Below are 16,698 nucleotides of genomic sequence, written 5' to 3'. Positions count from 1 at the left end.
GGAGAAGTATGTGTGTGAGAGGGGTCGCATAAACGAAGAAATGGGTGCGCCATCATTGACGGAACTGCAGACAACGGCTGCGATATCAATGGCGTAACAGCTTAGACATCGGGAATTATTTTTTGCGGGGGCCACCTGGATGTGCTTCTCGGATATTGATGGCGTATGTGAGGGTGCTGCTCAGATTTTAATAGCGTTATTCCGAGGACCAGCTTTGTCACCGCGGGATTATTTTAGGGGACCAAACTATTGTCAGCTTAATGGAGAGGCCCCTGACAACAGTGAGTGAGTGAGTATGTATGGTTTTACGCCGCTTTTAGCAATATTTCAGCAATATCACGGCGGGGGACACCAGAAATGGGCTTCACACATTGTACCCATGTCGGGAATCGAACCCGGGTCTTCGGCGTGACGAGCGAACGCTTTAACCACTAGGCTACCCGACCGCCCCCCTGACAACAGAAAGTACTTCAAGCTTACAAAATACATACTCGGAGTACTGATACATCGGTAAAAGTAGCAAGTTGACTGCAGATTTTTATCTACTCATACATTACTACATTTATTCTGTTTCTTTTATTTCAGTTCCCAAGGAGATTTTACGTCCATGACAACACATCCCTAACTACGAGTGACTGTGTATTGTTTTACGCCGCTTTTAGCAATATTCCAGCAATATCACGGCGGGGACACCACCTCACTACGATGTCATCAGCAAATTACGATTGACGAAAATTGAATTATATTAATTACCGATCATCGAAAATCATGCCGTAATTAAAATAATACATGGCTGTCCCATCACCTGGTGGTAAGGTTATGTAGTTTTACCTACAATGTACACATTTTCATGTTCAACAATACGTTATATATAGAGGCATATTTCCATTTTAACCAGAGAACATTATAACTAACTTTTTAACGTACAGTAGGATAACCTAACCAGCACTGAACTAACCAATCAGACTGCTGTACCATCTTGTGATATACAGTCCAGTCCATATTAGGGCGATAATCGATCTTAGCGCAAAGATGATCGTAACTCCCATACTTTAACATATGCTCACAGTATACTTCGCGCTGAGAGGGGGCACGGGTGGTCCAGTCGTCTAAGGCGCCGCGATTCGCTGTGCAGAGTTGCCGCCCTTGGGCACGCCAGAAACCTATGATTGTGGGTTCGAATCCCGGTTCGCCCCAATTATGTTTCTAGGTTTGTCAGCACCATACCCGTGCTCGTGGGTTTCACCGAAGTAGTAAACGTCTGAGACCTGCATCACTTCGGGCTTTCCTCCCACATCAAGCTGACACGCCGCGATATGACTGGAATACTGTTTAAAGCAGCGTTAAACCCAACTCACTCACTAACTCACTCGCGCTGAGATCGTTTCGTAGAACCGGATCCATATCAGGGCTGCCTATATACATTCCAACAGTGCGCGTTATTTCCTTTTGCAACGTTCAAGTATTGGCATAGTTTGACAGACTGATCTCGCGTGTACGGTCTTCTCAAATTTACACATTCGTGTTTATACTTTACTAAGGATAAACTTTCATATTTTGAACTATTTTTCGATGTTTTGTGAACTTTAAATTACGTGGCTTTTGGTATTGCAGGGAGAAAGACTTTATTTATGGACAATGATGGAACATTGAATCTACATGTATATTTTTCCACCTGAAGTGTCTTAGGTTATTTCATAGGTGACTTAAAATGTTGAGATTCCATACTCACTGCATATGTCGATGTAATCAGTACATTTTTAAAAAAAACGATTGTGTACATGGCATGTTATATTGTATATATACATGTATATTTAGTGTGAATGTTTGGATGTGTATATTCTCAGTCCGCGATTTTCTGCTCCTTGATGTAAAATATTTGTGTCATAAATTTTTCTTTTTTATCATTTTCGTTCCGCAAATTCGCCCCACTGCCATACCTGTCGGACAAAAGAAAGCATACAGTTGAAAACTGGGTTTGACGAAAAGAAATTACAAAAGTTATCAAAATGTTACTTGTCTGAAAAAAGTCGCAGAAACACTGCAAACAGGTCCTAAACACAACCATGATAACGGTTTCAAATACATCGCCATCGAAAAACTGTTTTTTGTTACATTGTAGCCTCCATAAAAAACGGTGTATACCGTTATTGCACTGTTTTTTAGATTATAGGAAATTTTAGGGAATCAACAGAAATTGATATTTTTTGTTTAGATGTACTCTTTGGTTGTGTCGTGTATGTGTGTGTATTGTTGGTATGCAAGGCATTGACGAGCCGATATTTTAACCCTTGGAGGTTAATGCATGTTCTGAACTTTCATATGTAAGATTTCATTTATGTCATAATACTATCATATATAGAGGTTAAACGTATATGTTGAATATATCAACTACTGCTTATATAATTGTTTTATACCAATACCTGTATATATATTGTAAATACGTTGTTGATTTGTACTTGAATATAAAATGAAATAAAATGTGTACCGTTTGTAATTTGTTTAATTATTTACTCGTATAGAGGTTATTTGTACAATCAATAACGTTCTATCTCCTGGACGGAAGGGGGCACGGGTGACCCAGTCGTCTCAGGCGCCGCGATTCGCTGTGCAGAGTTGTGTCCCTTGGGAAACCTATGATTGTGGGTTCGAATCCCGGTTCGCCCCAATTATGTTTCTAGGTTTGTCAGCACCATACCCGTGCTCGTGGGTTTCACCGAAGTGGTAAACGTCTGAGACCTGCATCACTTCGGGCTTTCCTCCCACATTAAGCTGACACGCCGCGATGTAACTGAAATAACTGAAACCCAACTCACTCACTCCTGGACGGAATGTAGCAGGATTCCTATGTGTCATATTTAATCTCTCGAATCCACGAACAAAAGTGAGTGAGTGGTTTGACGCCGCTTTGAACAGTAGTCCCGTTGTAACACGACGTGGTAGATTGATGTTGGAAGAAAGTCCGAAGTGATACAAGTCTTAGACGTTAACTACTAAATATCAACGAACACAAGTGTGATGTTTGAAAGCAGACTGATAATCAGGTTCAACCGGATTGGAACCAACTTCTCTGGATTTTGGCACGACTAAGGAACGCAACTCTGCACAGCTCCCTATTGAATGAAGAAGGCATGTCTATTTATTTAAGCTTCAACCCAGGAATCGTAAGCCTCAATAGACACTGAGATATTGTTTGAGAAATACTGCGAAATATGGTCATAAATATGTATGACCGGAAATATAAGGGGAAGTAAAATGTGTTATCTGTGTGCGAGACTTAGTCCACATTTTATTCAGGTAGAAAACTGGAGGAGGAACAGGGCCTCCTCTGTCTTCATGAGGCAAGGCACAATAGAGACACAGCTTCGGTTTCCTCGGCAGCCGATCCCGCGAGCGTTCCATGGACCATTGGTAATTTAGAAAGAGCTTAGCCTCCTCGTGTCTCACGTGTGGTCGAATTGCTCGGGCCTGAGTTCGAATCTGTTGATATTTAGGTATCTCAAGGAATTCATAATGAGATGAAACTTTTCAATGACGTACTGGAACATTTTATGCACATACAATCGTATTATACAAAACTTGTAGACTCATTAGATGAGAAAAAAATGAATGTATATCTTCTATCAACACATTTTAGGCATCCTACCTATTTTGTTGAATCATGAAATAGTTCAAGCACAAGTTTATATATTTTCTTTAGATCCCCTTCAAGTTGCACATTGTTGATGTGGGTAGTCAATCACACTTCGTGAATATTAAGAACACCACACAAAGAGAATAGACACATTTTTCAACAAAATTATAATTTCAATACAAATTCCAAAATAAATATTTATTTTACTAATTGTCAATCGCTACTGTGACGTATTGAAATGTTATAATACGGAAAACAGTACAATGACAATTATTCAAATGACTTTTCTTACTCTTTATGCCTGGGCGTTACTCTTTATGTCTGAGCGCGTTCCCGGAAACCCCCTGCAAAGTTCACCCCTTGACGAGGAGTGGCTGTAAATTAAAACGACAAAACCCTTTCCACATGCGTAAATACAATAAAAGCGACAAAGCGCTTTCCTTATTGATAAGAAATGTCTGCTGAAAGTCAATTGTTGGATTCCGACTATAACATGAGCATGTGTTTCTGAATTACTATAAAAAATGATGATAACAGGTGTTCGAAAAATACATCCTTTTTTATTATATCATATGAACATTCATTGAATATGGTTTTACGCCGCTTTTAGCAATATCCCTGCAATATCAAGGCGAGGTATACAGATTAACGCATTCACCTCTAGCCTACCCCACCGCCCCTCATTCAGGTGGAATTTAACGGGTCAGTACATCTACCTTAAAACGTTCCTTTGTAATGATATTTCTTATTTTTCATTTCAAAATGATTCAAATGAATTCAATTGCACCAGTTCACCGATGCTCTGACTTCTAATGAGTACGCGTATTCCAATGAGTACAGTACAGTAACTTGTTTTTACAAGGAACACTAGCACAAAGGAAATTGAAAAGAAACTATTCTATATAGACCTTACATTTTCAATAAAACATGATTTCGTATGGCTGAGGCCCAAAAGGCTTCCTTTATGAACTAACCCTAAACTAATACCAACCTATATGAAACGCAAACAAAAATGTCCCCGTTAACAAACATGACAGGAGTCAACAGGCGTCAACTCACGCAAACCACACCCATCACGGTGACGGGAGTGGTAAAGATATCTGCTGGATGAACAAAGATAGCTAGAAGTCACACCGACCTCCACTCCCATCCATTTACTCTGATGTAGGACAGTGGGAACAGATAAGGCATCAATGGACAAGTCGGTGGTCAAATATTGACATATGTACTGTCGCTATACATGTCCACATGGCGGCTGTATTGCCATGTCCTCAGAGGTGGTCATCGTCATTGACAACACCTGTCCAGTAATGTACAACAGAGTGCTACTGTGTGAGTTGGCAATTTTGAACTAACGTCATTTTCTGGTGGATTTAGTCCTCTTTGAAGTTTGCCACGTCGCACCGCGTTGTTGGAACTGATACAAGAATCATGAATTCTTCTCACGAACGGGAACATTGATGTTGGAGAAGGCCACCCACATCCCTCATCCTTAAAAATGTATCTATTATCTAATTATATGTACCCTCTTCCAATATATGTGTATCTATTTCCATAGGTATGCTATAGGTAATCAGTCTCCAGCAACCCCTGCTTGTAAAAGGCGACTAACGGGATTGGGTGATCAGGTTCGCTGACTTGGTTGATGCATGTCATCGTATCTCAATTGTGTATATCGATAGTCATGATACTAACCACTGGATTGTCTGGTCTAGCTATCTTTATGTACCTATTTCTATGTACCTTCATGTATCTACATATCTGTACTTACATACATGTACCCACATATACCTATCTGACCGCCTCCGTGGTCTAGTGGTAGGGCGTACCCCCGGGGAGAGGAAGGTTCGGGGTTCGATCCCCGGCCGCGTCATACCAAAAGACGTTAAAAGGTGGTACTTTGTCTGGCGCTCAGCTTTAAGGGGCTAAAACAAGGACTGGTCGGCTCGGAGTCAGTATACTGTGTCTGAGTGGAGTATTCATGTTAAACTGCGGCATGGTGTCTCAGTGGGCGAGCACTATAAAATCGACATTAGTTCGGTGTAGTACATGCACGTCGCTATATAAGTGCTATAATCTTGGAGGCGACGTTAAACCCCTTTTCACCTGATCTCATCTAACAGTATCTACCTATCTTTACCTACATGTATATACCTATCTGCGTATCTGTACCTATATTTATCTACTATCTTACATTTATCTACTTGTCTTCTCTTGCACGCATTCACAGATTTCAGAATTTACAACAGACCTACTGTCCCTTAGTATCGTATGCCTTTGGATATCGCCATCAGAAAATTATGATTATTATTATGATTATATAAAAAACGCCAACGCCAAAGAATAACTAGCTCCGATTATCAGCCGAAACATTTTCCATTGGGCTTATATGAAAAAGCAAAATAGCGATGATAACAATATGAATGGATCACTGTAAATCAGTGATGACACTAGGTGTCCTGCCCAATCGGTAGCATCCTACATGCACCACTGATGCAACTGGGCTCAAACGTGCAGTTTACCTACATTTGGTCTGCCATACCTGCATATGTACCTCCACGCAAGTCACCACGCCCCCTCTAGCTTTAACCGTACTATCGAACTGTCCTACTGATTGAACTGAGATATTAAGTCAAACATATCGAAGTGAACTACAACTGTTTAAGAGCCCAAGCGCAACTGTTAACTCACAGAGGGATCAAACGTGAAGGTGGCTATACCTCAACCGCCGACAGTGGCACCGCCTGGGGTTAAACTTAAACACACACGTTTCATTACGTCTTTGAAAGTGTTTACCATGGGTTCAATTTCAATGTTGAATAAAAATAATTTCGAACTTTCAATGTTCATGTTCCCCTCCCATAAATCCCCCGGTAAGTCCCCGCACACACAGGCAGACATGTCTCGATGTCGTCCGCCAACTGTTATTGTCCTCCCGATGTTTGAGCATAATCCCGCGTTACATTACTTTAGTTCCTATACACAAGAGTGAGTGAGTGAGTTTGGTTTTACGCCGCTTTTAGCAATATTCCGGCAATATCACGGCGTGGGACACCAGAAATGGGCTTCACACATTGTACCCATGTCGGGATTCGAACCCAGGTCTTTGGCGTGACGAGCGAACGCTTTAACCACTAGGCTACCCGACCGCCCCTGTACACAAGAGAGCCAACCTACTGTGTATACTGTATTGTGTATTTATACGAGTATTAGAACAAAACAAAAGCATAAATCTAGTGATATTTTACCGGTATGGTGCAGGTATATAATTAAGCCAGCAGCTGGCATTGGATTACCTGTATTGTGAAGGTGTGTGGTTTGATTAGTAGCTTGCAATGGTTTACCTGTATTGGGCAAGTGTGTGATTTATTTAGTAGCTGGCAATGGTTTACCTGTATTGTGAAAGTGTTTGATTTAATTTGTAGTTAGCACTTAGGTTTACTTGTATTGTGAAAGTGTGTGATTTAATTAGTAGTAGGTAATGGTTTACCTGTATTGTGAAAGTGTGTGATTTAATTTGTAGTTAGCAATTAGATTTACCTGTATTGTGAAAGTGTGTGATTTAATTAGTAGTTAGCAATTAGATTTACCTGTATTGTGCATGTGTGTAAGTTAACCAACAGTAAGTTACCGACAGTGTTTCTACGTGTTTTGCGTGGGTGTCAGATTTAATTAGTAGCTAACATTTATGGTTTAACTTTATTGTGCAGGTGTCAGATTTTTTTAGTTTGCCTTTATGCAGGTGTGTGATCTAACCAATTTTACGCAGTCGCATGATATACCTGCAACTATCGGAGATATCTCATGTACTGTGATAGGCACTTTCAACATTTTGACGTTAAAATCAAGCCGACTTGACTATGAACTGGGCATTGTCTATGTCTTGTGGTATTAAAAACGTATTGCCACGTGTGTAAATTGAACCAATCGGGATTATGACCAGAACATGTTTTATGGAATACCAACCTGTACATGCGATCACGTCTTTCGTTCTTTTTCTTTGAAGTCTGTATATGTGTTGACAAACATGCAGGCATAAAATCAAATATTAATCTAACCTGTTGACCAACTCTCTCGGGGGTGGGGGAAAAGACGTGCCCAGGTACTATCTACAGACTGAAATATGTATACGGACTTTTCAATTTGAACTGAAAAGACAGTTATAAAAAAAAATTAAAAAATGATTAAATAGATCGTTAAAGCATTATGCAACTGTCACTCACTCTTGTGAGAACACTTAGACTCAAATGCATACCGGAATACAATTATTAGCAGTACGCTACTGACATACAGTAAAGTACGGTTATAACAAACTTAAAGGGCCCTCTACGTTTAGTTCATTATAACCGTAGTTCGTAATCAGCATATATAAACTGTATGATATTGTTATGCTCAAATATATTTCATAAATTGTTCCTAAATATAGTATGCTCAAATATGTTTCATAAATTGTTTTTAAATATTACTTTGCATAAATAACTCAATTGTGATTATATTAACTTGGTCTCGGCGCTATATGGCTGAAATAATGCAGATGCGACGTTAAATTTAAACTCACTTTAAGCATATATGCAGCATATATACAGCAAATGGCTGGAGCCAAACAAAACCAGTTCGTTATATCCGTCAGTTCGTTATAAGCATGTTCATTATAAACGTACTTTACTGTACGGCATTTATTGCTTACATTACTGAGATGGCTTGAGAGCGAATCAGATGTTTCAGCAGTGTCCTTTGTTTTTCTGAAAATTTCCACTTACGAACATTATCATATTCGGTGAGAGTGATTGAGTGAGTAGTGCTTTATACCGAGTTTACCAATAATACAAGCATATCACAGCAGGTGACACCCTTGTATGCAAAAATAGAACCCGCGTCAGCATGTCTACTGGAAACACATTTGAACCACAAGGCTATCTCACTGCCATATATTTTCAGTGAGACTTACTATTCGTAATATACATAAAATATTATATTTAAAACATGACAGAATTCATTTCAACCGGGTCGACATCTGGTGAGAGTGTCTGAATAAGTAGGATCTTACACCCTATTAGCTAGGATATTCAAACAATTACAAGACAAGAATAAGTATGAAATATAAGATCCCTGCGGAGAATGGCACCACACTCCTTCTCGACTCTACGGGGAGTACATCAACTGTGCCCCTCTGGAACGTTTGACGACCATTTACCAGACAACATGGATATAATTTATGATAATTGCACTTGTCACAATTCAAAATTCTAAAATGTTTGTAATATTTAAAAATATTCAAAATGTTTTTGTTAAGAATTTCCAATTTATAACCTTATTAAATGTGTGCGGCGAAATCGCATAGCACAATACAAAAAAGGTCATACTGCAAATTACTTCACCGCGTCACGATTTTACGAGGTTATATTCATTCAAGCTTGATATTAGGGAATGAAATAGGTTTGATCCGATAGTAGTTAAAGTAGGCCAAGGTGAAAGCTAATCAGGGAGGTCAAGGTCTTCCTGAGCCAATCAAATTTTCCGTTATACTTCGTACGCTGTTTCTTATGTAAGTCACGTACATATTATGTCACATGGCTAACAAAGGTGCCCGTGAGGGCAGGAGACGGTTGTGACTGTCTATAGATTGAAAAAAATGTGCCATTTAAGCTATTAAGCACACTTTTGTGTCGTCTTATTTTGTTAACAGCATTTCAAATACCACATTTGAACGAATAAAATTAAAAAAACTTTTTTTATGCAGTTTTCGCATCGTGTTGTGTTTTCGCCATGTCGTACCGTTCTGTCGCTTTGTCGTTTCTTCTTATGCTCTTTCGTTTGTGGTTGTAATTAAATATCGCTGTATCGTATCGCGATATCGCGATATCGTAACGTACTTTGTCGCAATATCGTATGGATATCGACGATAAAGTAATATGATGGCTCTTCTCAGTCCCCTATAAATGAACGACTGCAATAAACATGTAAGACTGCAATACATTCGTAATTAAATTAGTCCACCAAGTAGAACGGAGGGAATTTGGGTCCCAATCTCATTATTGAAACACCCCATGCAAAGCAACCTACCTTGTTAAAGTTGACAAGGCAAGAGAAATCAAGAAAGGCGTATGTTGGGTTCAAGGTCATAGGTGTGGCAGGACTTGTGGGCTTCCTTAAGCTATTATTATAATGAGGTATATTTGGCAACTTGAGTTACCAGCAAGCAGTAGCAGCAGCAGCAGCAATGGGCAACTCTGTTGCCCGCAGCAAAATACCAAGTTTCCGCTGAAATGCAGACATGAATTAAGTTAAGCCTAAAGGTTCCCATCCGCTGAGAAGCAGAGGGACTGAACAGATTCCGCTGAAGAGCAGGGACCTGATAATGTTGATGATTACTTGGTGATTAAGTAAGTATTTACATTTGTAGCCCACAAACACCACGCCCACCTATAACATTTATTGAATAAATAAGCAATACACAGTTTGCCTTGTGCCATATATGTACACAAGATTGATAGTTAAGAATTGCTGTACAAAAAATGGGTACAGAAAATTTTGACAGAACTAACGGACGATGGTGATGACATAGAGAAAGTTTGATGACGTCATAGGAACTAGAATTATGACGTAAGTGGCTGGAAATTGGAAGAGGAAATGACGGAGGTAAACAAAGAGGAGCATTATGGTTTCAATAAACCCATTTAGTGTGAAGCACTAAATGAAATTAAATTCAGACTCTTTACTCTGATACCTGATTACCTGTAGATACGAATACACATTTATAGAATTTATAGAATCTCGCGCTATTTTGACCGCCATGTCCAAATGAGAGTTCTTGAGCCAATCAAATGTCCGCTTTCTCAAATGATTCGGCTCACAACCTCAAATATAACAGCGCGACTTTATGTGGGTTTTATCATTCGGAACTCCCCGATTAAAGTGATTTTCGAGATACAGAAATCAGATATAATTGTCTGAATGCTTCGATCACGCATAACGAGGAGCTAGAAGCCTCGACGCTGATTAATTGACTCAGGCTTGATTGATTCATCGAATCCCAATTGCGTAAATCGATGCTCATGATGTCAATAACCGGATTGTCTGGTCCTGCCTCGATTATGTACAGACCGCCTTCATAAGCTGGGATGTTGTTGAATGCGGCGTTAAACGAGAAACAAAACAAAAATGGAACTTATGCGATCTCATATGGATGTGTTCTCGGATCTTTCAAGTGAGAGAGTATATATCAAGGGAAAGATCTGGTGATAAAGAGTTTGGGTAATTTTCTCATCACAACCCCCAACAGATGATGGTCATCACACTGATATACCGGTATTTCAACAAAAACTAAAACGAACACCCAGCAACTGGCGGTGCCAAGCAAGGCTATGTATACACAACACAGGCATTGGCACCGTGCTGAACACACTGATCTTCAGCCGTCTGAGATAACATGCTTGGCCTATCTTTACCTGCGTTGCTGCTCTGAAGGTTCTCCCACGTACGAGGCAGTGGTAGCGTGGCCGAGCGGTCTAAGGCGCTGGTTTAAGGCACCAGTCTCTTCGGAGGCGTGGGTTCGAATCCCACCGCTGCCAATTACATTTTGCAGCTAGGAACATCTTACCAATAACTGTTCAGGTGACCCAACTTCAATATTTTAGGGATTTGTGCCATGATTTACCAGTTGGATCAGTCGAACGGGTGGACGATAGAATGAGCATCGACCAACGTCATGGGGCAAAATATATAACATGAGTGCGGCGTTCAATAACAAACAACCACACAACCAAACATGCATTGTTGTACTTTGCAAGTCGATACAAACAGCTTACGGAAATTCTTTATATAACAAAAAAATGCTTTGACATCGTACGTTTAATAAAGAAAGAAATAGTCGCACTTTTTTCTGAAAGAGTTTTGAATCTCATCATTTGTAAAGCAATTGGAGTAAAGGCATGTCAAATCCACTAAAGACACACGTAAACACGACGATCAACTAAGCTGACTTTAATAGTGTTGTCGCGAGAGAGCCCAAGATATTTGTAAAGATGGTGACATGAACAGAACAAAACGATATGATCCTGCATGTCAACCTTACGTAATAGACTCCGCGAATGACGTGCATTATATATTCATCTTGTGATCATGTACTTTTCCTCAATAGACTTTATGAAGGCCACTGTATAACATTTGGTATTGACACACTCAACTTTGCCTGGCGAGCTCACTTTCTTGCCCCTGTTGTTACCATATTCAATTCATACATGTTTGCTTCCAAACATAACAACTCAGTGTGTCAGATTGGAATAAGGCGATATTTGTTCTGAGAATGCTTCTAAAAGCAAACTGAAGTTCAAACGGTAATCTAACGCGTGATAGTAATAAAACACTTTATGAATGAGAAGGTAACCCGACAATGTATCAATGTAGGGCCAGTCCCGTTAACGATCCTGCTTGAACGACATCTGTGTATTGCGTATTGGTAGTGGATAAATAATTGAAACACTTTGGCTCTGCACAAGCAGGCAACGAGAGGACTTGCGTACAAAGAAGTCTTAGTGCTAAGATGTTCAAAATACCATAAATCATCAAAGACTTTATCATAATCGTTGCGCTAATATCGTTTCGTGGAAAAGTATCGCGGAATTCCGGTTGGTATGACACGTTACAAGTGGATGTAGATGGCTGTTATTGACCTGTGGTCCTGGGTATTACGATGGAGTTTAGAAGTTACGAGTTAAACAGTTAGGACTGTGGACTAATCATTACTGACGGCCGTCATATAGCTGGAATATTGTTGATTGCGGTGTTAGACAACAAGCAAACAAACAAACATTTGCTTTTGTGTGTGTGTGTGTGTGTGTGTGTGTGTGTGTGTGTGTGTGTGTGTGTGTGTGTGTGTGTGTGTGTGTGACAGCGATTTTGTTTGAATATGTGTTTGAAACAGCAATGGCATATGAGTGAGTGTGTGTGTGTGTGTGTGTGTGTGTGTGTGTGTGTGTGTGTGTTACAGTGATGGTATTTGAGTGTCTGATTGAGACATTGATACTTTATGACTTTGTTTATGACAGAAATGGTATATGGGTGTGTGTTTATGACATCAATGGTATAGGAATGTGTGTTTATGACAGAAATGGTATATGGGTGTGTGTTTATGACATCAATGGTATAGGAATGTGTGTTTATGACAGAAATGGTATATGGGTGTGTGTTTGTGACAGCAATGGTGTTTTAGTAACAGCGATAAGATATGAGTGTTTGTTTATGACATATGAGTGATGTGTGATGTGTGTTGTAGACAGCGATGGTATATAAGTGTGTGTTTTAATAACAGCGATAAGATATGAGCGTTTGTTTATGACATATGTGTGATGTATGTTGTAGACAGCGATGGTATATAAGTGTGTGTTTTAGTAACAGCGATAAGATATGAGTGTTTGTTTATGACATATGAGTGACGTGTCTGTCACAGCAATGGTATATGAATAACATGCCTTTTAGACAGCGATGGTATATAAGTGTGTGTTTTAATAACAGCGATAAGATATGAGCGTTTGTTTATGACATATGTGTGATGTATGTTGTAGACAGCGATGGTATATAAGTGTGTGTTTTAGTAACAGCGATAAGATATGAGTGTTTGTTTATGACATATGAGTGACGTGTCTGTCACAGCAATGGTATATGAATAACATGTCTTTTAGACAGCGATGGTATATAAGTGTGTGTTTTAATAACAGCGATAAGATATGAGCGTTTGTTTATGACATATGTGTGATGTATGTTGTAGACAGCGATGGTATATAAGTGTGTGTTTTAGTAACAGCGATAAGATATGAGTGTTTGTTTATGACATATGAGTGACGTGTCTGTCACAGCAATGGTATATGAATAACATGTCTTTTAGACAGAGATTGTATATGAGTGTGTGTTTTAGTAACAGCGATAAGATATCAGCGTTTGTTTATGACATATGTGTGATGTATGTTGTAGACAGCGATGGTATATAAGTGTGTGTTTTAATAACAGCGATAAGATATGAGTGTTTGTTTATGACATATGAGTGACGTGTCTGTCACAGCAATGGTATATGAATAACATGTCTTTTAGACAGAGATTGTATATGAGTGTGTGTTTTAGTAACAGCGATGAGATATGAGACGTTGCATAAAATGACATATTGTGTCCACCTGTGTTAATAAATGTCGTTTCAGGGATTCATTTGCATGCACAGACAATCCACAGAAACCTATACTATAGTGTAAAGATCAACAAAATGAGTAAAGAAGAAAGAGTTTTACTTTTGATGAAAAATTTCGAGACAAAGAATTAAGCAGACATGCAATGTGGTACTTACAAGTAGATAGAAAGTATAAACTCGCCACTTTAGCATGCTATAGCTACTATTCTACCAAGCTAAATAGCCCGGCAAAAGTAAGTATAACTGGATAACTTTCGTTAGGATGAAAATAGTCACCGAGCACTGTAAACTTAAGGTTCAAGACATAACTATGATACCCGAATCAAATACCATCGAATAACCATTTCTTGTTTCGTTTCAGCCATCTCCAAACCTGGGTGTATACTTTCTTTTGCCCGACAATTTACTAGTATTATATGTTTTATAACACTACACTCGAGGTCAAACAGCTTTATACATGTGGAAGATAAATAGTCAGCATTAGACGTCACTATTTCACGTGGTACCCACATGTTATGTCGAACCTACAGCCTATCAGTAATGTTAGAATATATACGTATAAACTAACATTTCCTTTGATGTAGATTAAACGGGTCTACGTGGATTTAAAGCTCTGGTACTGTGTACTGCTCGCCATTCATTGATTCTTAGTCCATATGGGCGCCTCTCTGCGAGTTCCTTTTCACACGATTAATACCTATGTATCAATATAAAAGTGCATTTCATAGCGTGTTTACAATTACAATACGGTTGGCAAGGGTTCAAGAGAACAGGCCGCATAATCGTAAGGTCATCACAGCGCCGCCTACTGACATACTGCTTCTATACGCACCCCTTCTATGTACCGTCGCGTGGGGAATAGGGTCAAAAGTTTCCCCATTCATGTTTTGGGGGGAAGCAATGGACGGGGGATATATTGGCGGACATGGTTACATTGTTTGTTTGTTGTTTAACGCCACACTCGGCAATGTTCCAGCTATATGACGGCGGTCTGTAAATAATCGAGTCTGGACCAGACAATCCAGTGATTGATATCATGAGCATCGATCCACGCAACTGGGATCGATGACATGCATCAACCAAGTCAGCGAGCCTGACCACCTGATCCTGATAGTCGCCTTTTACGGCAAGCATGGGTTGCTGAAGACCTATTCTACCCCGGATCTTCACGGATGACATGGTTACAAATGCTATATTCACATATCCAGCTACAACAACAATAAATATATGCGAATAACCAGATCTGGTGCAATTTAGGTAAACATTTGGCATGCCTTTGCGTATGTTTGTGACATGTAACACAGTTGGGCCAGGATACGCCCACCTCCCTCTATCTATCTATCTGTCTGTCTACTTCACCACAAAACATAATTTCAAATAAACCAGTTTTGATTGAATGATACAAACAATAGCTAATACATATTCCAAACACAAACGCCTTGTCATGCAGACAGTAGATTCGAGATCCATGAGATAAGATATGTATTTATCAAAAGAATTGCACTGTCGCTGGCATACAAAGAACGAAGTAAGCACCTCATAGTGTGAGTGTCTTGTGTTGCCTTTGTTGGGATTCACAAATCAGATTATCGGTACAGGTAGGACTCTGTGCCATTAGTCCATGGGACTGGCTCTAAATATAGTCGGTATATAAACTGCCCGACCCTCACTTAAACGAGGCAGTGCAACACGTGGATCCTAGCTATAGGTGGCGTGTTGCAGGGGCCGTGTAGACCAACTTATAGTCTATGAAATTATTAACTCAGTTCTCCTTTTCCTAATGCCGATTTCTCTTTCGAGAGAGACAGAGACAGAGGAAGAGAGACAGAAAGAGTTAGGAGAGGAGACAGAAAATGAGAGACAGAAGTGATAGAGTAAGAGATAGAGACAGTCGGAATTCTCTCTCTCTCTCTCTCTTCTCTGAAGTGCACTGCATAGTCTATCGAACAGTGTAACTCGTTTAGTCCATGGTTAATAAGTAAGCCCTTACATCGATTTATCTAAATACTCGTGAATTAATCTTGTGATAACTGGAGTAGATTGTAAGGTTGGTTTGTGTACTTGCAATCTGAATTCACCGCCAGTTATGACGAGATACACAGATCAAGTGTATCAGGCATACTGTTATCTGAGGCCTCTAACATTACATTCATGGAAGCACTGGTTGAATATATCTGAGGCCTCTAGCATTACATTCATGGAAACACTGGTTGAATATATCTGAGGCATCTAGCATTACATTCATGGAAACACTGGTTGAATATATCTGAGGCCTCTAGCATTACATTCATGGAAGCACTGGTTGAACAACACAGCGCTGAAACGCAACACTACAGACCTTAGATTACTCACAAAAGATGGTCTTTCTAACAGTTATAATTGGACAAATATTATCTTTTCTATCATATCAAGTTTCAATATTTCGGTAATGGGATAATATTCACGACTCTCTCTGGCGTACATTCCGAAACGTAATTGATTTGTCCTATGTCAAAGGACATAACAGGGAATAAATACATGGTGGTTAGATTATTGTTTTATGAAAAGTTTTCGGGAGAAAAACCTAGAAGGAATAGCTTGTTGGCAGTGGTAATACAAATGAATAGTTTTTTTGGTGTAAAATACCCAAACGTCAAATTTGGTGTTAATAGTGAAAATGAATAGATTGTTTGATGGTGCTCAGTGAATGATTAGTTGTTAGTACAGCTGGAACACAAAACAGATTGTACTACCCCCCCACCCCCACCACACCCCCACACACACATCACACACATACACACACACACACCTCAAACTGTCCGGATCAAGGACAGGTCGGCTCGGAGTCAGTATACTGTGTCTGAGTGGGGTATTCATGTTAAACTGCGGCATGGTATCTCAGTGAGCT

At 39.6% G+C, this 16,698-nt stretch overlaps 1 protein-coding gene and 1 non-coding gene across 9 annotated transcripts in view; both read left to right on the top strand.

The window, feature by feature from the left end:
- LOC139463819 (uncharacterized) overlaps positions 1-2,480 on the top strand; it is a 64,973-nt gene extending 62,493 nt beyond the window's left edge. For all 8 annotated transcript variants that reach the window (XM_071245163.1, XM_071245155.1, XM_071245162.1 and 5 more), the window contains one exon: positions 586-2,480. In XM_071245163.1, coding sequence (XP_071101264.1) covers positions 586-625 — 40 coding nt within the window. In that variant the 3' untranslated portion in view covers positions 626-2,480. The remainder of the gene's footprint in view (positions 1-585) is intronic.
- An 8,643-nt stretch (positions 2,481-11,123) lies between these two features.
- Positions 11,124-11,205, top strand: Trnal-aag (transfer RNA leucine (anticodon AAG)). The gene has a single exon. It is a non-coding gene; the product is annotated as a tRNA-Leu (tRNA).
- The last annotated feature ends 5,493 nt before the right edge of the window (positions 11,206-16,698 follow it).

Source organism: Haliotis cracherodii, unplaced genomic scaffold (assembly GCF_022045235.1).
Source record: "Haliotis cracherodii isolate W230 unplaced genomic scaffold, xgHalCrac1.p SCAF_16, whole genome shotgun sequence".
Classification (NCBI taxonomy): Eukaryota; Metazoa; Mollusca; class Gastropoda; order Lepetellida; family Haliotidae; genus Haliotis; species Haliotis cracherodii.
This window is presented reverse-complemented; position numbering and strand designations above follow the sequence as displayed.